The sequence below is a fragment of the Pagrus major genome, chromosome 1 (assembly GCF_040436345.1).
Source record: "Pagrus major chromosome 1, Pma_NU_1.0".
NCBI lineage: Eukaryota > Metazoa > Chordata > Actinopteri > Spariformes > Sparidae > Pagrus > Pagrus major.
Window position 1 is genome coordinate 9,851,795 of NC_133215.1, and position 24,562 is coordinate 9,876,356.

The 24,562-nt window shown below is 39.8% G+C and overlaps 2 protein-coding genes across 2 annotated transcripts; both read right to left on the reverse strand.

Annotated features, from left to right (window-relative positions):
- Window positions 1-244: 244 nt before the first annotated feature.
- ern2 (endoplasmic reticulum to nucleus signaling 2) lies at window positions 245-15,864 on the reverse strand. The gene is made up of 24 exons (XM_073466005.1): window positions 15,528-15,864; window positions 14,794-14,911; window positions 14,106-14,139; window positions 13,692-13,764; window positions 13,524-13,596; window positions 13,143-13,265; window positions 12,934-13,035; window positions 11,428-11,487; window positions 11,076-11,292; window positions 9,740-9,818; window positions 9,368-9,518; window positions 9,039-9,181; window positions 8,625-8,813; window positions 6,523-6,676; window positions 6,159-6,263; window positions 5,972-6,062; window positions 5,024-5,213; window positions 4,813-4,909; window positions 4,485-4,684; window positions 3,705-3,852; window positions 3,201-3,328; window positions 2,943-3,066; window positions 2,760-2,827; window positions 245-2,652 (listed from the first exon to the last, which is right to left on the reverse strand). The coding sequence occupies exons 1-24, from the start codon at window positions 15,591-15,593 to the stop codon at window positions 2,470-2,472; spliced, it is 2,916 nt and encodes a 971-aa protein (XP_073322106.1). The 5' UTR covers window positions 15,594-15,864; the 3' UTR covers window positions 245-2,469.
- Window positions 15,865-17,912: 2,048 nt separating this feature from the next.
- LOC140995873 (carbohydrate sulfotransferase 12-like) lies at window positions 17,913-22,585 on the reverse strand. The gene is made up of 5 exons (XM_073466018.1): window positions 22,037-22,585; window positions 21,752-21,894; window positions 20,049-20,177; window positions 19,680-19,872; window positions 17,913-18,275 (listed from the first exon to the last, which is right to left on the reverse strand). Exons 1-5 carry the CDS (start codon window positions 22,544-22,546, stop codon window positions 18,006-18,008), a joined length of 1,245 nt encoding a protein of 414 aa, XP_073322119.1. The 5' UTR covers window positions 22,547-22,585; the 3' UTR covers window positions 17,913-18,005.
- Window positions 22,586-24,562: the final 1,977 nt, after the last annotated feature.

Below are 24,562 nucleotides of genomic sequence, written 5' to 3' on the forward strand. Positions count from 1 at the left end.
AAATGTACGAGATATTAAATACGTTTTTGTCAGTGTGGCTGTAGATGATGTGATAGTGTTGAATTGATCGTTTAATGAATGGATTCAGGTGGAGACAGACCTCACACTAACATTTGAATTGATAGTGTTGATGGTGGGTGTTTTAGTGAGAAGAGACAGTGGAGATGTTTTATGTCTTGAAAGAAAAAGTTAATCTGAACGATGCAGAACCGAACTAGGTAATAGACGATACTTACAGCACTCATGAGTTTTGATGTTGCGTTTTTAATTTAAAAAACTGATGACAAAGTCTCGATTGACTTCATTCTTTGGCACGCCCAAAGCATCGATTTAATTAACTCATTCAAAAAAAGTACAAAAGTTTGATTCGTCATCATTCATTCTAATGCAAACCAATAAACAAACCTTCATCCAGCAGTTACAGGGGGAGATGTCACAAGGCTCTGAGAGCATTTAGTGGCATTTTCTGAGGCTAGAAAAAGCTCCAAGCGATGCAAACATTCAGGAGTGGTGAAATATACCGGATTTCTGTTAAAAATGAGTAAACAAAATATGTCTATAAATAAAAAGAAGGGCATTGCAGTTGCTGTTGTTTGCGTTGCTGCCTGAACACGTTGGTGATGAGTCCGATTTTCACAGCGCATTTTGACAGTGGCAATGATATTTGACTATTATCCTCCGTGTACTGACTTCAGTGAAAACCAAGGCTCAGTACCTTCTTTAGTCAGTGCAGCTACATTCAGTAAAGCTGTACACACACACACACACACACACACACACACACACACACAAATCAAATACAAATAAACAGATAGCAAAGTAAATATGTGAAGTCTTTTTTCTACAGAGAAGCTGAGAGAAGCACAGCAAGTAAGTAACAGGTTGTGTGCATAATGGACATTTCTTTCATAACATGTAACCTTGTAACACTGTACTTTAATTTCTTATGGAATCGGTTCTCCAGTGTCTACGTTACATACAGTGCTGTGACAAAGTCTTCTCACCTCATATACTGTTTGTTGTGCCATATAATCTGGACTCAAGAGCTGTTACTCGGTGAACATCACCTTCCATTTGAAAATATTTGACCCCCTAAAATCTAGTATGGTTCCATTTACATTTGCTATAACGTTATAAAGCACTATTACAAAAGTTGCTGCGACAATCAGAGTGTGATTTATCAAGCACAGTTTTTTTTTTTTTGTTTTTTGTTTTTTTAAGCCTATTTCAAATGTATATCTTCATACAACAAGTGACATTTTGCTGTTACTTTAAGGTCATATATATTTTTCAAACAAAAATGTTGAAGAACTATGTCGACCTATGTATCCCCTCTTGTTTCCTGTTTTTCTTTAAACTATTAGTGATCCAGTAAAGGCAAAAATGGTCACAAAATAATCCAAAAAAGAGGTTATGTTGGTCTGTTTATAGGATATCTGGAAAATGTAAACATATTTATATGAAATTTGGTGGAATGGGGCCAAGGAACAAGTCATTTGTTTTGAGGTATTTTAAGTCATTATGGAACAGTTTTGCTTTTTTTTCTAACAAAGCTAAATGTAATTAAACTTAGAAGAAAATAGAAAATAGTTGTTGTTGCTTTTTTGTTGTTTTACGTTATCAAAAAGCTTTTCCTCCAACTATGTTCTTCATATCTTCTCATTCAATGTTTTGAATGTCTTGAAACACATCGCTAAACTATTGAACTTTTCATTAAGTATATTCTGTCGGAATTACACTTTAAAAAATATGGTTTAAAAACCTTTATCCTTTATTAATATAGTAAAGGTAACCAGCCTTTGGAGCCATCAGCTCTCCAGGTTAGCAGCAAAACTAAAAGCTGTATTAAGACGGAGGAAACTCACTAGAGAAAACAGAGTTAACCTTTTTTCCTAAACTTATAATAAATGTTTTTTCAGGATTTATCAGGACGATAGCTGCTTTACTTCAAACAATTTCACTGTATGAATCTGAACTCAGAACATTAACTGACATTAGATCCTGAACGTTCCTGTCGGTGTGTCGGGAGATTAGTTAGGCTGCTGTGCCTTGTGTGCAAATGAAGGGAGGAAATGCACTTATTGTTTCTGTTGTTTGGGGTTCGCTGCAGGTAATGTAGTTTTCCTCAAAAATGATATACTATTTCACCAACACACAACCTATTCGCCAATAACAAAAATATGAATATTTATGATCCGGCCCACCTGATCCACAGAGCACCGAGTGGCCTCTTCTGATTTCATTTTTAAATCAATTCTTGATCTACAGCTGCAGAAAAATAAATCCGTAAAACAAGTCAAGGCATGTAAAAACTTTTTCACAGCACTGTATCTTCCCCCAAAAAACAGGATGGGCTTTACAGGGGCAATAGTGGGGTGCCGTCAGGGATTTCTTAAGCTCACAAAAAAGTACACCAATGTATGTGTGTGTGTCTCTGAACAGAACAGAGAGTGCAGAGTCATGCCAATGCTATTTGGCAATCGGGGGCAGATAGTAGGGTTGAAACAGTCTCTCGTGGCTGCAGATGTGCAGAGCAGCGTGTGTGTGCATCAGTAACCGTGGAAAACGTGAGGTGAAGTAGCTGACGAATCCTTCGGGCAGCTCGCCAAGAGTCTCCTGTACATCCGGTGGCAACTCATGGTAGTGATGCTTCTGTAACATGAAACGTGAACATGCAAAAGGTCAAAAACGTACTGACATGTCAAAGTATGTCTATGTGTATGAAAAGCATAAATGTAAGAGTAAGCATGCACACTAACCTTATTCCTCATGGCTCTCAGCAGATCTCGAACTGAGTTTCCTTTATATGTCCTGAACCGCCTCAAGTCTGAAATGTAGACAAGAGGAGATGGATTACACACCACTGATGGCTTTGTACAAGTACTGCACAAGTGTACACAGTGCAGTTATTCGATGCTATATGTGTGTCTGTGTGTGTGTACCTATCTGTAGGGGCACAGAGATATGCATCCTCCAGTTGGTTCGAACCACAGCTCTTCCTGCAGTCTCCAGTCGTACCACAATGGGACTGTCAGCCGGTTCCTTCTCTATGCGGTCACTCACATCCTACGTACAGAAACGCACCACAAAAACCTGTTTCTGGAGTCTACAGACAACACGATGCTATAGCATAACAAGAGAGACAGCTGTCCCTTTGCGTATCTATGATCAAATGACCACAGAGGACTGTTTTAACCCACCTGGAAGAAGAGCAGCTGCTTCTCGGGGCTCCAGAAGAATGGATGCTTGAGCACACAGGCGGTGGAGGGGCGGGACTCGGGCTCAGTGTTGATCATTTGCTCAATCAGGTCCCGTGCTATGACGTCATCTGATTTGAGGGAGAATTAGTTTTAGGTCTCATGTATTATACTGTTTGTGCCATCAGCAGCTGCCATTTTGCAATTATAGCAATGTGTGAACATTACATGTAAACCAGAAAGAAATTGTGATTATTTGAGGGACTCATCTTGAGAAACAGTTCTAAGTAAGAGGGTTGAGTTATTGCAGGAAAATCCCTTGAGCACTGAGTGTATTTGCATGGAAGTTGGATTGTTGCTCATGGTGGTTACAGACCGGATCATTTAATGCAGGAAAGGGAGGTGGTTGAGTGAACACAATTTAGTATTGTGGGCCACAAAGATAAGGATTCGACCTCAGGCGTGAACCAAGCTGGGAAAAGAAGTACGCGCAAAGACTGCTCTCACCGTGTATATCCTCCATGAAATGGCAGAGGGAATATTCTCCTGACAGGATGTTGACCTGTCGTCTCAATGTATCACCGAATGGGTGCTGCCCCCTGCTGACCACGAAGTAGAACACACAGCCTGCTGAGAACACGTCCACCGCTGCTGTCTGCAGAGAGAGGAAGAGGAACAAAGTATTCAAAAATGCATACTGTACAACAAAGAGTTTCCTAGGGAGGTCATTAGGGGGGTTACTGGAGATCGCTTAAGGGTTCATCAGTATCATAATAACTGACGGTGGCACGTTCAAGGCTGTAGAAGCGTTAGCTGAGCAGGCTAAGCACTAATAAAAGTGTTCGTAGTATTTACTCGTTAAAGTTGCTAACCTAGATCTTAATGATTGAATGATACACTGTACCAATGTGATTAATGTCCTGTTTCCATGGAAAATGCTGGTCCCTGTTAAGTGACTGGATGTGCTGGAAGTCGAGCCCATAATTCGCACGAGGAATGGGGCGAGGAATAAGGTGGATGTGTATTTTTGGGACATAAAAAAGGTATATTCTTGATCAAAAACAAAATGTATAGAGGTTTAAAACAAGTAAGCATTCTTCTATTGGCCATTCTGCGCTCCACTTGGACTTAAAAACAGCATCACAGACCTTTTAGCGGCATACAAACAGTTTTATCATCGAAAACTAGAATTCATTTTCTCTCACTTTTGCTATTTCAACTAAAAGAAGATGGCTGAATGTTCAAAGAAAGACAATAATTGAACAATAAAATGTGTGAGCATCTTACCGGTTTGTTGCAAGGAGTATCCCGCAGTACTTCTGGAGCTATCCACCCTTCAGTTCCTGGTATCCCCGACCGTAAAGAAAAGCTGGTGCGACCGTCTGGGATCTTCTTACAGAGTCCAAAGTCAGAGATGAGAGCTCGGACCCGACCCAGCGCACTGGGACCAGACAGGAGGATGTTTCTAGGCTTCAGGTCACGATGGACTAAATGAAGAGATGATGGAAAGTGAAGAAGACATTTTTTCAGAAAGATGGGTGGAGGGGAAAGAGGAGGAGGGAAGATTTGTATTTTTTTAGCATTCAGTGTTTAGCAGTGCTGAACTGCCTCATACCTATATTGAGCGAGTGGAGGTGTGAGAGGCCACACATCGTCTGTTCCAGCAGACTTATAGGATTCAGCTCAGGAAAGCAAGACGGATCCTCTACATACTGCAGAGAATACAGAAAAACATGTTAGTTTGGCTCGTCCAAGGATGGGACGCTAATAACAAACTGCTTGATAACAACATTAGAAGTCATCTAACAAGGCTTCACAGTAATGACCTGTTGCAGAGTCGCAGCACACAGCTCGATGGCGATGTAAGTGAAGAGGCGGTCTCTTTCTGTGCAGAAGTATCGAATGACGTTTGGGTGTGTGTCAGAAGCTCGGAGGAGCTGCACTTCACGTTCTGCTACCTCAAAACACTCCGGCAGGATTCGCTTCACTGCTACGTTGCGTCCATCAAACTGACCCCTAAAGTCACAAACGCAGAGCGACGTGACATATCGTGCACAGTGAGAAGAAGAAATTCTGTGGTTTGTTGGTAAACACACATAGTAAAGAACATTTGCTGTTTTTTTAAGTGAGTGGCCAGTTTTGTATGATGTGGTCATTTAAGTCAAGGCGTGTATACTTTTTGTTTGATTTTCAACCTGTAGCCAGTGCAGCTATTCGTGACAGTCAGTTTTGTCACAGTGGTAAATAATAAAGGAGTAAATAATACAATAAATTATGCCTGAATTCCATTTAGCTAGTTCAGTTTCAGGGTCCAGGTATTGTCCATGCTGGCTCACTGACACTTAGATAACAGAGACATAATTAATGTTATTAGTAACACCTGCAGTTTTTCTATAATCAAAATATTAAAAGACAAATTGCCCCCAAACTGGACCTTTTTTGTCTCTAATACTCAAGTTTTGTCTACTGCTTCTGTTGACAGAGTGCGCTCTACATGGTGCATTCAGGGACTACTCGCAAATAATAAATGTTGCATCCTATTCACATTCAACTTTCCAAAGACTTTTTTGATGTACTTAATTGGAAATGTAGACTGGTCTGAAGAGATGTTTTATTTATTTATTTAATGTGAAGATTATATTCTAATTCATAAAATTATTCTAGTCTATTCCAAATCGTCCAAATGCAGAAAAGGACAGAAAGGTAAAATGAAACCTAAAACATGCAATTTTACTTATATGGTCTCTTGATTAAGGCCGGTACAAATACAGTACCTGAAGACAAAAGTTCCTGCTGAGCCGTGTCCGAGCACCTCAGATGAAGTGAAGGAGATTTTTCCTACCTGCACCTCCTCACTGTGTCCTTCTGAAGGGAAGAGTGAAGGAGCAATAATTCAATCTCATTTTATTGGTTCAGGACAGAAGAGAATAATGTCTGAACACACACAGTTTGGTTTGTTACCTGCTGTGGGTTTGAGCCCTGCGGTGCCATTTATGTCGACCTCTGAGGTGCTGCTGCTGTGAGAGTGAGGACTAGGTGGAGGGTCAGGAGATGCTGGCTGAGAGTCTGGATATAGAAAAGTGAAGAAATACAGTATGTCTCTTGCAAGTTTTACTGTATCCAACTTAATCAAGGAATAAATAATATATTCAAGATTTCTAGGCTTTGAGAAAAATTGCTGCTTCAACACTTCTTCATGCATTTTAATAATGCTTAATTTCCTTTAAAAAAAAATGCAATGCAAAGATAAATGCTTAATCACTGAACGTAGCCCCGAGGTCGTTAAATACAGCATAACAGAGAACTAGATTTATAAGGTACTTACCACTGGAGAGGTTTGTGTCAGTAGAAAGGGTTGTTTCTGAAGATATTGAGGTCACTGCCTGCACATTTGTCTGCATGTTTGTTTGCATACGCTGAAGACGAGACTCAAAAGCCTCCTCCAGCTGCCTTTGTGCTTTCAGATGGTGGGCTGCACGCTGGAGACAAACACACAGATCAAACTAAATGCAGTTAGAAGATGAAGCAGTATTGAGAATATGCAAGAGGTGAGTAAACAAATATCTTATTGAGAAAGACTATAAGATGATTAAACCCTCATTGGCAACACCATCAATAAAAACAGAGCAACAACTGTTCGGACGAATTGTCATGGAAAAAAACACCCACTTAAAACACTGCTTAAAAAAGAGATTTAAAGTGCATGTCATCCCATAATCACTATTTTTACTAGTATTATAGTATTATGCTCTATTAGATGATGATTAAAATCATTAATACATGAATATAAAAATATTTCTCAGCTGACATTGTCTTCATACGTCTGTATGTTTGTAACAAAGCATTATTTCATCACTCTGAAAATCACACTGAATCGATATTTTTATTTTGCTCTACAAATACATTTGAACCTCTTATTAATATGCAAATGTATGCATGCAGATGCTCCAAATTGTAATTAGATCATTGATTCTGTGGGGATCAGCCTCACTATAAATATATAACTATCGATCATGTGATTGTTATTTACCCACCATGATGACTCTTTGTCCTGCTCATGATGTGTACCATAGAACGGATAAAGTAAACACCAACTTCACATGTTGCTACTGCGATTCAACAACTGGCCCAACAAAGTCCAACCCCATAGGCTGCCAATGGCTGAAATGTTATAATATCAGTTTGTAAAGAATATTTTTTGGTATTTTCTTTTAAATAACAAATTACTTCATTAAAATTTCTTGTCTCTACTCTAGACGTTGTATTTTCATTACAGCTTTTTTGTGGAACAACTTGAGGAAGGTGCCCTGTGGAGTTTCCTTACATACAAACAAATACAATGTTTATATTAAGTGATAAACACCAAAACACATTGTGTACCCTTCAGGTCTAGTCTCCCACAGCGCTGTGTCAGCAACAAAGAAAGGTCTCGCTGAACCAATTCTCATTCTGGTTCAGGGAAAAAAACACTTTAGCTTGTTTGTACTCCTTTACACCAATTACAATGGTCTGAGGCAGCACTAAACCCAGAATGCAGGAACAGTGACCCTGCAGAATAGTGTCTGCTTTAACTTGTTTTGCAGATGGGGAGGTGAGTCTGGTCATCAAATCATAAGCGAAAAGATTAGGGTTAGGGTAACTTGCCATTGATAGCATGTAAATTGAGGGAGATTTTGCAAACAGTAAAACCCAGATAGAAGAGGGGAGGAGAACGCTCACATTTTCTGCATCACAAAATGCAATGTGATACATAGAGTAAGCCCTCCTGTAATTGCACGGGTTTGTTTGGCATTAATTAATGTAACATTACACCTCAACAAGTTTGCATATATAATATATTCCCTCAGCTCAGAGTGCATCGCTCATGACTATTGATTATGTATGGAGTGATGCTATTTCCAAAGAAGTTGATGAGTGAAAGGCGCCTTTAAGCCAATTACACGCAGTACGTATCTCGCTAACTGACTAAACTCACTTCATAGCACACCCCGCTGGTCTAACAAATTAAAGCTGAATGCATTTCCTTCCTTTTTTAATCCAGCATTTTTTACATTCTTGTTTACTAGCTGTCAGTCTTCTTTTACACTGTCTTTACTGGTGCATTGCAGCATATCTATTGCTTGCTCCACAAATTTGAAATATTTCTACATATTGCTTAGGGGTTAATGAAGAATAGTCTGGTACATGACAGAACCTATTAATGCAAGTAAAAGTAGATAAAGGAGGCTGAGGAAAACTATGTTGCTTCTATCATAAAAGACCTCTTTGGATGCACTGACGATGATCGATCCAAGGTTCATAATTGTTGGAGAGTATCTCAGAATGTCTCCCACAGAGGCATATAGTTCCCCCCATTTGTTTATATCTTTGAAATTAAAACCTTAAATACTTTATTTTAACAACAGATAGACATGGAGACATACTCACAATGGGGTACGTGAGTGCCAAGGCCAACCATCCTCCCAGCAGCAGCGTCAGAACAGCCAGAGTGAGACGGTCCTGAGTCATATAGACAGGAAGCACAGCGGCCGGTTTCTCAGTCTGTCCTGATGTCTTCCCACCAACCCCTCCTCTATTAGTATTAGTGCCGCTCTGGCTATCATCATCTGTCTGGAACTGAAGGACACAATAACAGAGATAAGAAACAATGGAAATATAATGAGGTTTCATTAAGATTGTTTTTATCTGTGTTATCATAATAGTTCTCAGTAAAGCAGTGTCTCTGGGAAAGCTCTAAGTAGGTTTTAATGGAAGGTGATAGCCTGATAGAAGAGGATCATTGTCTGATATAATTTCTGTGATTCTTCGACTCAAACAGAGAGGTTTGGACCTGTGACTCACATAGCGCCGGTGGTCATAGGGGTCAGGGGAGACGGGGGAGGCAGAAGGCCGAGGAGGGATGACTGCCTCACCAGAACGCTGCAGGTTATGTGGGAATTCTCTCAGCATGGTGGTGTGAGCTACTGGAGGCAGCTCGTGATGACCTGAACCACACAAACACACAGATTATACCTATTGGTATAATATTGTATAGGTATAATATTGTAGTGCAATACATCTGCAGAGCTTGCAGAAAGGTGCACAATAACAGTATCTCACTTCTTTAAAAACATTATAGTGTGAATTAATCATTTAAATGATCTCTGTGTAAGAGTTCTGTGTGTGTTTACCTATCAGTAGCCAGTGGTTTTTCTGGCTGTTTGTGCTCCCTGGTGGATATCGAACATCAGTGGATGGTGTAATCTCACATGCCCCTCGCTCTCTCTCCGTCACTTCAGTCGTCAGCGGACCCTCAATTCTAGCCAGGGTCAGTCCCCGAGGCTGCCATGGCAACAAGAAGCACAACCAGTCACATGACAGCTATCTCGTTATCACCATGATCATTATTAATTCCTTACTGCCAGATACACCAGGTGTGGTATACTTTAATAGCTATTTGTGGTCTGATAGAGCAGAAAAGAGAATCCCAACATGCATGACTTGGCTTAAGGAAATTGGGTGTGTGGATGTATTTATATGATAAAATAGATTATACAACTCACCACTAACGAGACTCCGAGGTGGACAAGGGAGGTGGAGGCATAGAGGTGAGAGTCCAGTTTTCCTACATAGAGTGTGGGTCTTGAAGACAAAAAAGTTCAATTAATATGAAAAACTGATGTTAAAAAATATAGCAATTAATGAAAAAAATCCAGAATATTTCTGAATCAAGTTTTTGGACATTTAAGCCAGTTTTCATTACACTACTGCCACAAAAATCATTTCATGTTTCTGACCAATGGCAGGCAGACACTTCAAACATGCCAACAGTTTAACGGATAAGTTCACCCACCGATGAAATTTTAGTCATTATCTACTTACCCTGAAGCCGATGTGAAGTTGGATAAAATTTTGTAGTCCACAAATCATTTCTGGAGCTTCTCAGCAAAACAGCGTTGCAGCATTCTCCTAAACAACTGAAGTAGATGAGGACCTGTGTAAAATGTAAAAAAATAACAAAACAGAAAATGGCTTCATGTCACTTATCCGGGCATAATCCAAGTCTCCAGAAGCCTGAGATCAAATTGATTTGAAAAGACAATACCTCCTTCCTCTATGTGCAGTCAACCCACTTCAACCGGGGTGTGCGCTAACTCTTTTAGCTTAGCAGCTACAACAAAGATTTCAAGTTAAAAAATAAATAACATCTTTTCAAATCGATTTGGGATCTCAGGGCTTCTGGAGACTTGGTTTGACTTGCTGGAGTTGAAGTTGTATGGAGCCATTTTATGTTTTTTTTTAGTTGTCCCCATCTACTTCAGTTGTTTAGGAGAATGCTGCAATGCTGTTTTGTGATGAAGCTCCAGAAAAGTTTTGCGGACTACAAAACTTCACTTCACATTTCCATTGGCATTGGTGTGAGTAGATAATGACTAAAATTTCAATTTTGGATGAACTTATCCTTTAAAAACCACTGTACGGGTACTGTATATTAAACTTAAGTAGTAGTGCTTAAAGCTGCCTTATCAGCCAACTTGCAGTGGAGTTGAGCTCACCGGGGGATGAACACACAAGCTTCTTTTTCTTTTTTTTTTTTTTAAATGGGTGATATTTTTAACACAGCTTATCTTTTGCCTGTAGAAAGTGAATAAGTGCGTGTGCTAATATAACCCCTAGGTATCCGGATTGAGAATCACAAACTCAGCAGCTCTTGTTCTGCCTTGTCTGTTAAATTTGTATGTCAGGACACCTCTTATTCCCTTATCACTCACTTAAAGTTGAAGTGACTCGAACAATGCCTCTGGTTGTACAAGCAATTTAAAATAAATGTTAGCCAAGCTTTGTGTAGAACCTTCTAATTATCACTTTAATAAATTGCTGTGTGAAACTTTCTCTTACACAAGTTGTGTTTTTTGGCTGGCCTGCTCCTTCACAAACTGATAGCTCCACTTTAATGTAGAATGCGTCTCTGCCTGGTCATTGGCAGAGGAGAAGGTGAGGAAACGTAGCGTTTCAATGGCGAGGGACAGGTGGGGGGCGTGTCTTAGTGAGTCACCAGAGTACAGGTAGACACCTACAACGGGTGATCCATAGTTCTGACTCCACAAGACGTCACCTGTAAGACAAAAACAAACAAGTGCAGCCTTACTATGGGGTAGAGATGAAAATGAAGGAACACATATAGTAAAGGCTTTCATACATATATTAGGTATTAATATTCATATAGTGAAAACCACACACCTCTCCCTACCTGACTCTCTGTCAACTGTCACAACAAGACCATCACCACTCGACACAAGATGGGCCATCTCTAGAAGTACAACAGGTAGTACATGTCAGTTTTGATTGTTCAAGTTGGAATATGAAACCTTTAAGCTGTGTCCTGAGAGTTCACTCAATCTTTCGAGATTCATCAGACGTCCTTGTTCATTTTGTTGTTAAATGGTGACACACTTTCTCTGGTTGTTTTGAATATATATAACCTAAAAAGCACTCAGACAACACATACTTTCTATAAGGTTGCACTACAAAATTTGTAGTTTATTATTTTAAATTTACATCTCAAACAAAACATGCACCAGAATACACACCCACAAATAGTTACGGCAGATTTCAGTTTCTTCCGAGCCAAAGAAGTATTTCACTGCTGAAAAGATGGCCCTTGCATAAAACTAAGCTGTCCGTGCAGCAGGAAGACACAAATATTTTTGAAATTGGTGCTACATGACAAGAGATAAGAGAGAAAAGGGCTGTGCTTTTCCCTTGCGCTCAAAAGGTAGAAACCCTACAACAACCAGAATGCACTGCACCACAACCAACTAATAAAGAGCCGATTGGTGATGTACTGCGAGTTGGGAGGTGCTTGGTTCTGGCTTGAAGTTTGTTTTGAAACAGGCAACAAACAGCAAGACGGCCAGCTGGTAAAAACAAAATTGTATTTACATCTTCACAAGACTTACACTTGAATATGTTTATGATTCAGTTTTAGGCGAGAAATAGGCAGTGTAGTCACAGAATCTCGGTAATCTTTGTGTCCATGGTTGCAGGCATACAAAAATGCGGAACAACAATCTGTAGTTAATTCAACAACACTAAAATCTGCCAGATCTGATTTGTGTCATTTGCATATACTACCAACATTGTAGTGATACAAAGCTGGTTGAAAATCAGCAACGTTCCCGTGTAAGTACAGCACTTCATAAGTAGTAGGGAAAATGTTCTCACAAAGTTAAGAAATCCTTTGAAAATTTCATCCGTCCCAAAATATGAGTGACCTTGTTTTGTTTTTGTTTTGTTTATTTTACTGGATTCTGTGAACAGGTTTATGAGATATTCTGCCAACGAACAAGAAGAAGTGAAAACAACTGTTATGAAAGATAAACAGATAAACATTAAGGGTGATCGTGACCTTGAAAATAATAATTGGCCAAAAAGAGATAAATAATACAATTTTGCATTGACTGAAATGTTAGATTTAATGAAATTAAAATAAGTGTAGAGAACCTACAATGGTCTATTTTATCATTCCATGCAGTACTATTTCTCCTCAAATGGACCTGTTCAGGCTCAGGTTAGCGTTAGATGTTTTTTTAATCAGTTTCTTTATGCTCTGACACATAACAAAGCAGCTTCTGCAAGGCTGTCATCAATTCATATTTACATTAATGTAATCCGGGTAATTCACCTGTCAATATCAGTCTGCGTAATTAAATGTGTGCAGGCCAGAGATGTGTGAGTGTGTGTGTGACAGACGTACTGTAGTCTTGTTTCTCATCGTAAGGCGGAGCAGAGTAATCATTGTACGTAGCATTCCACCGCAGCTCCCGTCTATTAGTATCAAACATAGTAACCATGTATTCTGGAAAACAAACAGGTGCAAAGCTCATAAACAGTTAGCCAAGATGCATCATACTACCTAATTCATGTGTGTTTGTGTGTGTGTGTGTCTGCACCTGTGAGACATACCTGTGCGACCAATGTAGAGCAGAGGAGTGTTGGGGCAGATGGACTCAGAGGAGGAGGTGGTCAAACTGGTTTGTTTTTCACCCGTCTCGGGATCCACTACGAACCACACATCCTGCTTTTTACCTTCATGTGTACATATGCACACACACAGACACACACACATGTGAACAGACAGGCCAATTAGCAAACAGCATTGAAGTAGGTCAAATATTTAGAGTACTTGTCTCATGTATCATTGTATGTCTGCCAACTGTCTGTCTCACACAGGATAATAAAGTAGGTCCGATATTTTTCTGCATCTTTCTCTCTCTCTCTCTCTCTCTCACACACACACACACACACACACACACACACACACACACACACACACTATAGTCTCACCTGTATAGAGAATACCATCAGAGCTCCTGCAGGGAGCTGACTGAACCAGGTCTGGGATGGTGAACGGCAGTTTCTGCAGATTAATCCAAACAACATCAAGTTGTCATCAAGTGAAAACTGACACACAAAACCTGACGAACACATACACACACACTCTGCTTTCTTTACCATCAGGCCCTCCTTGTGCTTGCCGCCCAGGATATACAAACTGCCATCGTTTGGATCCGGGAGAAAACTCGGCCTGCAAAAACAACATTCAGTCCATTGATTGCACAAGGTGTGTTTAGGGTTGAGTATCTGCTGTTCCTTCTTTACCAAAACCTTACTTTGTCTTAATAAATATGTTTTTTCTAAAGAACAAAAGAAGCTGTACAAGGGCTTATACTCAGCAAAATAATGTAAAATTGGCAATATTTTGATTTAAAGTAGGAACTATCTGATCCATGAACAAGTAAACAAGACTACAAATTTGCCAACTTTTGGTACATATGTTTTCGATACAGTGCCACAAACATATCACCAAAAACACTCAGTCCTGTTTGTTACGCTAACGTTTATGTGTTGTGTACGTTTGTTACTCACTCTGTGAGGTAGACAGGTACTTGGATAATGGGGTCTGAAAGAAATCAAAGGACAATTTAATGAGAAATGCATAAAAATGGAAATAACTAGGGATCGACCAATATGTTTTGTTTTTTTAAATTAGAGCCCAAACAATATATCGGTTGGCCGATGTTATCAGCTGTTATTGGCACCACATATATATCTGTATCTGTGTATATTTTGTCGATATCGACCGATATGAAAACGTTTTGGTTTTAAAGAACACAGTACAGAAAATGATATTGGAGTGATTTATTATCATTATTATTATTATATCATTCCGAGTGAAGTTTGTAGTTAATTTACGCGTCAAAAAAGACAAAAGTGGTGATCCGTGAAGATTATCTTGCTGAACAAAATGTGTAAGTATCATAAGCTTGTGTTTGCCACAGAGCTTACTTTCGGCGATATTCCAAAATCCAATTGAAAATTCCCGCAGGCTTTTTGACGAGGGAACCAGGGCGATGCTAATTTCCAGGTTAGCCTACAGAAATAAGTCTATAGAGTCACAGAGTGGTGACTATAGGCAGAGAAAGGATGGTGCATCAGAGCCAAAGTAGTAAGCAGTAGTAGCAGATAATTGGAAAAGTGCCGAACATCAGCCAAATATCAGTCTATCCCTGGAAATAAAAATTAGGAAATACTGTTGATGTCTCTGTGCATGAACCTTCTCTGAGGGTCCACTTGATGTCGCCTGTCTGTTTGGAGACAGCATGCAGACTACCATCCAGTGTTGAGACGAACAGGAGGGATTCTGGGAGTGTGACTGATCTGACCCCTCCAACCTGATAGGTCGCCAGAAAGAGAGAGAGAGAGAGAGGGAGAGAAACACTTCAGGCCAGCTGTCTGACAGGGAGTTAAGCCACCATGTCACAAAATCTTTCAGCACAGCTTGACTAAAACATATGTGTGTGTGTGTGTTTGTGTGAGTGAGTGGGTGTGTCAAGTCTGCCAAGAGTTGTCAATGTTGACAATCCAGTCCTGCAGTTTAAGTTTCTGCTTTAATAGCGATAGACTGCTTTGTTCCTCATTCACCAGGATATCCTTATCCCCCGCTCCCAACACTCTTTACCCTTTAACTGTGTGTTCACCACTCCCTTATTTACCCACAAAGGGGTGGCATCAGAGCCGACCTGCACTGTGTGGTACAAGCACACACTGAGTCAAGAAGTGGGCACACACACACACACACACACGGAGATAGTATTAACTTTCTACAGGCGATTTGGATCAAACGTCCTCTCATAACCTGGCAACTTTAGTAGAGCCTGAAATAGCCACAGAAGCGCGGTGGGATGCCAGTTGCGGTCTCAGCTGCGCATAAATAGCAAGACACAAGCAGTATTAACAACAACAACAACAGACACGGTACCGCACAGTTTAACGCCACGTTAACTTCACCTGAAATAGTTTGCCTTCCCAGGACAGCAGGAGAAGAGACAGCACCAGGCGTCCGAGAGGCCCCATGACCCCCCGAAGAGCTTTTTTGTCACGGCTCCGAACAAACTAACTCACGGCTATTGAACTTAACAACAGAGGTCGAACTCTCTCTCCACTTCCAGCGCGGGCGTCCATCTATCTGTCAGAAAGCGAGCGACGGTCGTTTAACATCGCGAAAAGCCGAGCGAGGAGTCGACAAACGCGGTGAAATGTAAGCTAGCGGTGCCGCTTTACGTCCATAGTAACGGCAGCGCAGCCGTTTTGTCGCTAGTCCATATTTCCGTGTTGGGACGGAACCGGTGACGTCAGGAGCAAACTGTCAAAAAAGCCGAGAGGTGGGCGGGGTTTGTACGCGCTCCTCCGCGCCGAGTGACGGGAGGCTCGGCCAATGGGCGCAGAGGTGCGGTAACAGAAGGGGCGGGGCTGTGGAAAAGGCTGGAACACGTGGAAACAGACAGCAACGCAACAAGAGAGGCGTTTTGTGCAATAGAAAGTGGTGGAGGCTGGCTTTGTTTATTGTTCTCTCTCTCTCCCTGCACCCCCATCAGTCCCATACACATCCTGTATACACAGCCACATCACTGGTGGAAACTACTTTAACTTACTAACTCTTGTATTTTTAGTTGCTGTAGGCTATATACAGCATCATACCTCCACGTCACTACATTTCAGAGGGAAATATTCTACTTTTTACTTTTTGTTCTGCTGCAATTTTATGTGTCAGGCAGCTGCGTTACAGATTAAGATTTACAATAATTTATAGAATATAGTCTGATGGCAGGGCCGGATGAAATGGACAGATATACTGTATATAACCCCCTATACACACACTGTGATGTTTGGTAAACAAACAAATTACTTAAATGACACATGATCATTATATATTCACTTATTTAGCTATACACCACTCAAAATTAGTTTGGGATATGGGTGCATATATGCATGTGTATGGATAGGCAATAATAGTCAAATGAAACAAAAATATTCATAAAACACAAAATAAAAATTGAGGTATGTCACTGAATAAACAATCAAGGGAAACACTAAAATATCCCAATATCCCTACTAATTTTGAGTAGTGTATTTTAACTAATCTATTTATATTTCAGTACTTATACACAACTGGTTGCCATGTACTTGTTGCCATGTTGTGTGTGTCTAAAAATGATTGAATAAATATCTAAACATTGAAATAACATTTTAGACTGGAGATTCTTTTATATTTTTTTAAAGTAGGCAGTTTCTTCTCCTCTGTCTGGGCCCCTAAGTGCCAACAAGGCCCTAAGCATGTGCCTAAAAGTCCTATGCCGATATCCTGCCCAGGCAGATGGATTGCTATTAGTGCTGAACAACTGAACAAAGTGTTTTGACACATATAGTATATATAACAGTAGCATTTCTTTGCCCCCTTTCCTTCTGATTTATTTTGCCTCTTTATGTAATGCAGGCCTGGGTTGTGTCTTGTATAGTAATTATAAACTATGAAAGGGGTAGTTTTACTTTTGATACTACATAGTACATTTTGGTGATTATTCTTACAGACTTCCACTTAACGTGGGTACTCTAGCATTTAAGCCTTACATTTTAATAATGCTTGAGGACTCACAAGAGACTAATTAAAGATAGAATAGTCAGAATGAAAGCAGTACAGGCCAAAATGTCCTGACTTTAAGCCCCCAATGTGTCAAGCGCAAAAAATCTGGATCCTTTAGTTTTCCCAAAATGCAGCAAAACTATCCGGTACCGTACCCAGCCTTCCTGGTAAACACCCACATGTCTTAAACTACTGTATATATCCCCAATATGATTAACCTTACTTAAAATCAGTAGGTCTCTTGAGGTACAATATAATCCCTTATATTAACTCATTAAAAGGGATCTTTGGTAAAGTAGCTTCAGAGGTATTTCTACCTCTGTTTTCAAAGCCTGAGTAGTACTCATCAGACTATTACACTGTGAAGAAGCCCCTTAAATAAAAAAAATAACAGATAACTTTTACCTGCAAAGGACTTTTAGTATTCCTACTTTTACTCAAGATATGGTAGATCTGAATACTTCCTCCACATACATAGTAAAAACTAGAACAAAATAGTTAGATATTTTCAGAAAAAACTTTATTTCTCTGCAACATGTTTCCCATCAGAAATGTCAGCTGACAGTTAGCCCCAGTCCTCCTCCAAAATACTGCTCACAAAATACTATTCAAAGTGCCTTAACATGGGGAAAACAGGCTGAGATAACGCAGCGCTTTTGTGCTTCAGATATGAAATGATAAATAATACTGGCAGGCACTTCTTTCACTTGAGGTATGCACAAAACAAATGAAACAAACAGCATCATAGATTGGTATTTGAAGGCATATGCTGGCTGTGCGTAGGTAGTTGAGGTGTGGGCTCCACACACAGTGCAGTGCCCAGGCCTTTGGCTCGATGTGGTCTACTAGTGGAGCACGCTGTCAGGTTTGGGATAGCCAAACAGCTCAAAGTCTGCTTCATACAGCTTGTACAGTTCTCTCCTCATTGTTATGGGAATGTGTCCAAAAAAGTCTCTCTCCCAGCTGACAGCAGTGAGGTTTCGGGCCCCTAAAGGGAAGTGTACTAGATGATCCACCTTCAGAAGCTTCAGCAGTTGTTCCGCGTCTGTTTTCAGGGTTTCTAGTCGTCCAATGAAGTCGTACTTCACCTGGCATGGATGGCACAGACGGTACACCTGAAAAATACAAAAAGCAGACTCACAATTTTAAGACTGCATCAGTTTGTGCCAATGTTTGTGACTTCATATGTGCCTGTGTCTCATGGCTGGTTCCACTGTGTGTGAGTACATTGTGTGCACATACAGTATATTGGCTACAATGTCTTCCCCAATAATCATTATAAACAGCAGAAGTAGAAAATAAATAGCATGAGTGCATAAAACGTGACAAAAGTTGAAATGAAAATACAAGAAGATAAGATTTCATTTCTGAGCTAAAAAATACAGTATGGTGCCAAAACAGTTAAGCAGTCTGCATACTAAAATGTGGTTTGCTGAAAAATCCAGCATTCAAATGGTTAAACTGAATGAAGTGAGACAGTGATGGATGATTTGTCCCAAAGACAAAAACATTAAAATGAAAGCTCTTGCAATGGCTGACAACAGCAGACAAAACAATTTAAGAAAATTTTAAAAAACAGTAGAAATTAACTGCCAAAATAGTGCAATGTCAAAGTCAGTCGAGTAAATTTTGTAGGACTACTGTAGTATCAGTTTAAAAGTAGGTAGGAGCACAACAAAACTAGTACTTTATACGAATACAGCAGCACTATGCACGTTATGACTTATCATATTACATAGTTATTATTGTTTAACTTTTATGTTGCTTTGAGTTGAAGTATTTTATCTACTTATGTGTATGTTTTCCTGTCTGCACCGAGGCAGTTTCCTATCAAATGTGTTAAAATGGTAATAAAGTATTGAAATCGTATATATGAAGTGGTTTATGATCACTAACATACACACAGTCATCTCACGAAACCCAGTGATCTCAAAAATAATGTTAAACTGTACTAAGCAGTGGTGGAATGTAACTAAGTACAACTACTTAAGCACTTTATTTAAGTACAAATTTGACATAGCTGTACTTAAATAAAAGAGTATTTCAACTTTTACAACTTTATACTTTTACTCTACTACATCTCAGATGCAGATGTAATATACATATCTTTACCCCAGCTTTAGTTACTAGTTACTTTTCAAGATCCCAATTTTCTTAAGGTAAATAAACTATGAAAATCCCTCAGATTAGCTGGAAAATGCAGCTGTTAACAACCGTACGATGATCTTATAAAATATGATGCATTGCTGTAGATTAAACTGCCCAACAGTATATAAAGTAGTTAAAATTAGCTCAACTTTAAACATTTACAGCAGTAAAATGCAACATACACAGTAATGCAGCCTTAATATTAACCCAAAAACATCACAATGAGTACTTCTACTTTATATACTTTAAGTACTCTCACAGAACAGTATTGTTACTTTTACTTAAGTAAAGGATCCGAATACTTCTTCCACCACTGCTACTAAGTGTAGCCTTTCACTGCTCGTGAGCACGAAGCTGTGTGAGACAAATACCTGCCGCCAGTGTTCGTTGAACATACTCTCCCTCTCGGTCTCTGGATCCAGCAGGTATGTGATAAACTGCTGAAATGTGGGTTTGACTCCTGCTTTAAATGCCTCAGCCGCCGTCTCTGGTAAACTGCTAGACGCATTACCATAACGACGCATCATGACCGAACCAAACTGCCGGTAGAAGTCCTCGTTGGGCCTTGAAACACACACAGATACACACCCTTTAATAATTCAAGAATGAAAGGACTGCTGTTTAATCAAAAACTAAAGCACATTCCTCAGCCTCGCTCTTGGCTCAGGGGACTTGCACACACACACTACACAGTCACACACTCACTCTCTGTCTCTACCTATCCACTAACAGACACACACCTTCCAAACTTGTTCCTAAAGGCTGAGATGAGGCGAACAAAGGGGTCTCGAACAAACAGAAACTTGGTGTAATGCTGGAGCTTGAGTGCCATCAGGTGGCGGGAAAGAGAACCATAATGGCGCCAAAACCTGGTAAAAGACACATGGACACACAAACAGCACATCATTTCTTGATTTTGCCAAAATCAAAATTCTGTAAATGTACATTTGTGCCACTAATGTACAAATGTCAAACACATCACTAATAGAAGAGGAAAAGATGTGTTGTCTTGATCAATGATGCATAAAGAAAAACGTATATTCAATTACAGACAGTTCCCAGGAGATGGAGAAAGGTCTGTCTGTGCTGCAGCACCAAACTCCGCCTGTCGTTTCCACTTTCCTTAGTAAATAACTCCTTCAGCTCACAGATAGTTTGTCAAAGTATAACTGGACATCTACGTGTTATCATAGTGCTGTCTGAAAAAGGAAAACCATGTAACTTTTCAGTAATTAATGTCCCTTTGTAAAGGAGTGAAGACAGAAACAATACTTTGCTACCTGGAGAAATTATAAAGTAATTTGCAAACTGAGTTTCTTTAAGTTTTAAATGAAGAAACAATTACTGCACATTTTTGGGGGAATTCTGAAATCCTTATACCAAAATGTTTAGAAATAAAAATGAGACCCCTTGATGTGGTCAAACTTACTCAATGTCAAGTGAAGTCTTAAAACTCCTTCTCCACCCTGATTTATAGGTTTATTTTCCCATTGTTGTCTCATGGGAAGCAGCTCTGTGGTGTGTTTGGTTGTCTAGTCATCTTTGTTTAGGCACATTGTTCATTCTCTCTGTTTTCCATGTTGACTTGGAGAAAAAATTTATAGTGGGGCCTTGTTTTGCGAAGGCACAGGTTTTTTTTTTATTTTTATGTGGCTATAGTCGAAAATGTCTTCAGGGGTGAGGTGTCACCAAGTGAAAACCCACTGTGTCGTCACTCATTTGTTTGGTTGGTGGAATACCTCAAGTTTGGTATAGAGAACCGAAGCCAGGCCCAATCTGGTGGACCTCATGGGACCTTATTTTGGGAAAATAATTGTACAGTAGTCAACTTTTGGCTCAACACACATCACCAACGCCAACCTGGCTGCCAACTCGGCACAGAACAGGTACTAAAAAAAGATGAGAATCACAATAAATCTAGTCATATTGAAAACCGCAGTTGTGTGAAAGGGTAGTTTGTCATTTCTGCGAGCAAGCTAATATACAGGACCAACTCTATAATGTTTAAGTTACGGGTTTTGACGACCGTCCGAGATGGTGACACCAATGCAACTGTTGGCTGTGTAGTCTTCATAATTACATTTTGTATTTCATGATAGTCTTACGAAACACTGTAACTTCCTTGACTTGAAAAATTACCTCTCAAATTGACTAACATCATATGTGTGAGTCATGGCACAATTCAAACGTGATAGAAAAAACATCTCTCTCTTCCTGTCTCTCTCCATCCACTACCATACATAATCTTTCCAAAATAAGGTCCCATGGGATCCAGGACTTGAACCCAAGTGGTTGTTTCACCATGGCAACGACTTGTCAATCACAAAGTAGCCACTCCCTAAAGCGTACCCTGCTTTATTGTTTTTTTTAGTCTTAGCCAATTTGAGGCACTTAATTCTGCTATTTTTGTATGTTATTATATTTGTGTGCTTGTGTGTCATACTTGGCGAAAGTGAGGTGGAGAGTGGAGTTGTGTACGATGTCAGGAGGTATAGCCTCTGGGTCAGTGTAAGGTTTTCCTGAGGAGGGCGAGATCAGAGACTGAGACAGAACCACCATCACCCTCTTCCAGTTGGTGCACGCTACCTGAACGGAGAACAATAATGGGAGGAAAGAAAAAGGAAAAGACACAAGGGACCGTGAACGCGTGTGAAGTGTGAAGGTGCATTTTGACCAGTTTCAAAACGCTAACAGAAGAAAGAGACAGACACACACATAAAAGCTGTACCTTGGGAACAAAGCAGTAGATAATCTGGTGTGTGTCATCCACTATCAGGTGATCCAGTTCTCTGTTGGGGATCTGCTCAAATGTCCGGGTCCTTCCGGGGAAATCCACTGGATACTTTCCTGAACACATATCCATGATCCTCTTCCTCCTCGCCCCCTGTTCCCCACCGTCTATAGCAGTATGACTCATCTCCTCCTCTGCATCCTCCCTGGTTTTCTCCTTCCTCTGCTCTTGTTTGTCGCTGCCCTCCTCCTCTACTTGTTCCTCTACTGCTCCTCCTCTCTCCTGAGGGACCGGTGTTGTACTGGAAGCAGTGAAGGAAGAACCGGTTGACGCGGCGATTGACGGGCCTGTAGTCGCCTGAGCGTCAGAGTGATGTACGTCTTGTTTGGTCTCCCTCAGCGGGTAGAGGGTGAAGCCCCCAACGTCGTCCCAGTAGACGATGATCAGCAGGATCATAAACAAAGAGCCCAGGACGAACGCCACTCGTAGACCGCGCCATGTCCCCATTGTTACAATCGATACAGAGTCGTGATTGGTGAAAGAAAGAGGAAGAGGCTATCTCAGCTCCATGGTGGCCATCTATCACGGAAGGAGACACTTCCTGCTTGTCCGCTGCAGCTGAAAGATAAGGGAAGTGTGACTTAGACATCTGTACTTCCTTTACAGACTAAAAGGAAGTGAAGTGATTAAGCAACCAGAAACTGAGTATACAATACAAGAACTGAAAAACTAAAAAACCTTTATTATTCTACTTAACTTATTCTTCTATTAGGAAGCACTAACTATAAAAGGATTTGTAACTATTAACTGAGCTCATTATCATTATTATTATTATTATTATTATTATGGATTTTTAAATAATCTACATTCTAATAAATCAGTTAGAGGCTATAAATAAAATAAAGTGTTGGGTTGCCAGGTTGGGGAAAAAAATCCCGATGAGAGCGATGATACAGTGATGAAACATTTTGTGAGCTGTTTGGTTGTTATGGCAACAGTAAGCACTGACTCCCATTACCATCTCTATATTTACATTAGCACACTCCAGAAACAAACAGACATAATAAAAACACAAAATAATATTATTATATTGGCTGATATTTAAAGTCTAGGGGAGTTAAACACTGGTGCTCTTTTCACTTAAAATGGAAACGTCACATTAATTTGTGAGGGGGTGGTGTTTATAAATGTCAACGGTAAATAAATACAGTGTTGTAACACTCAGTGAGAGCTTCTACACATACTGTGTGCTGAAAAATCCATGTAGTGCTGAGGAATAATTCAACAATTCAGTGGTTTATACATAAATCAATATATATTATTATATATACACCGATTTCTCACATAGTTATGTGCATACTTAGTCCTGTCAGCTGTATACTTCAGCTTTGTTGTCCTTGGTCTTAACTGTAATGTCTATACACTTGCTTGGCCAATAAAACTGATTCTAATTAAATACAGAGGTTTTCCGCAGAGTTTTATTTTGGCAATATGATGTTGTTATGTTATCGCTCCATAATTCTTCAAATATGAAGCAAAAAGATAACAAGGCTTCAGTTTCACACATTTAAGGAGGTCTTATGCAATGTACAACACTCTTTGAACATCAGTTATTATCTTAGGTATATCTAATTTGACAAATATTTGCCAAATTGTGATATATAATGTGTAACTAATACATTTACAGAGATAACTACTGTATTTAATCACAATTCTGAGGTACTACACTATAAATATTGCTTTATAGTTCCACTGCACTGAATTTCGGAGGACAATATTGTACTTTTGAAATTCTACGACTTAACGTTGAGAACAAGCTTTTTTTTTTTTTATAAAATATGATGCATTGTCATAACAATATAATAAATGAAATCATCATATTCGAATCAAAGGTTGGCAAAATAACCAACTCATGTACACTACTCATGTAAAGCAATGTTACTTTAGCCTATAATACCAATTACTCAAGGAAAAGTTGGTATAAAAATACTTACTATCATCACAATTTTTTTAATTTTCACATTTTGATCATGAAGTAAAATATCTCAATACTTCTTCTGGGCATGTAGCTAAATAAGTGACGTTAAATTCAACTTGTGGTGAACATAAGCCACAATCCTTCAAACATTTTTCAGTCCACATCATGAGCAGAATGTTTTTGAACAGTGTGAATCAGCCCCGGGGGCCGTGGGAACCTCAGGCTCCGCCCCGGGCACTCAGCTGTCACGGAGATGTGAACAAACGGGGCTGTGGGGGTGGAAGCAGCTCCAGTCCAGAGCGTGCTGGAGGGGTTAACACCCCTTATTATCTGTCCCACAAAAACATCTGCTGTCGGGGGGGATTGTGGAAAAAATGACAGTCCTAATAAAACCAGAAGAAAAAAAGAAAACAGTCTGGAGTAGAGTAAAGCAGAAAACCCCACAGCTCATATTTTGGCAGGGAAAATTACAGTTATTTCTGTGGTGTGTATTTCCACTAGGTTTTAAAATCTGAACTCCACGTCGAATGGAGGGACCTATTTTG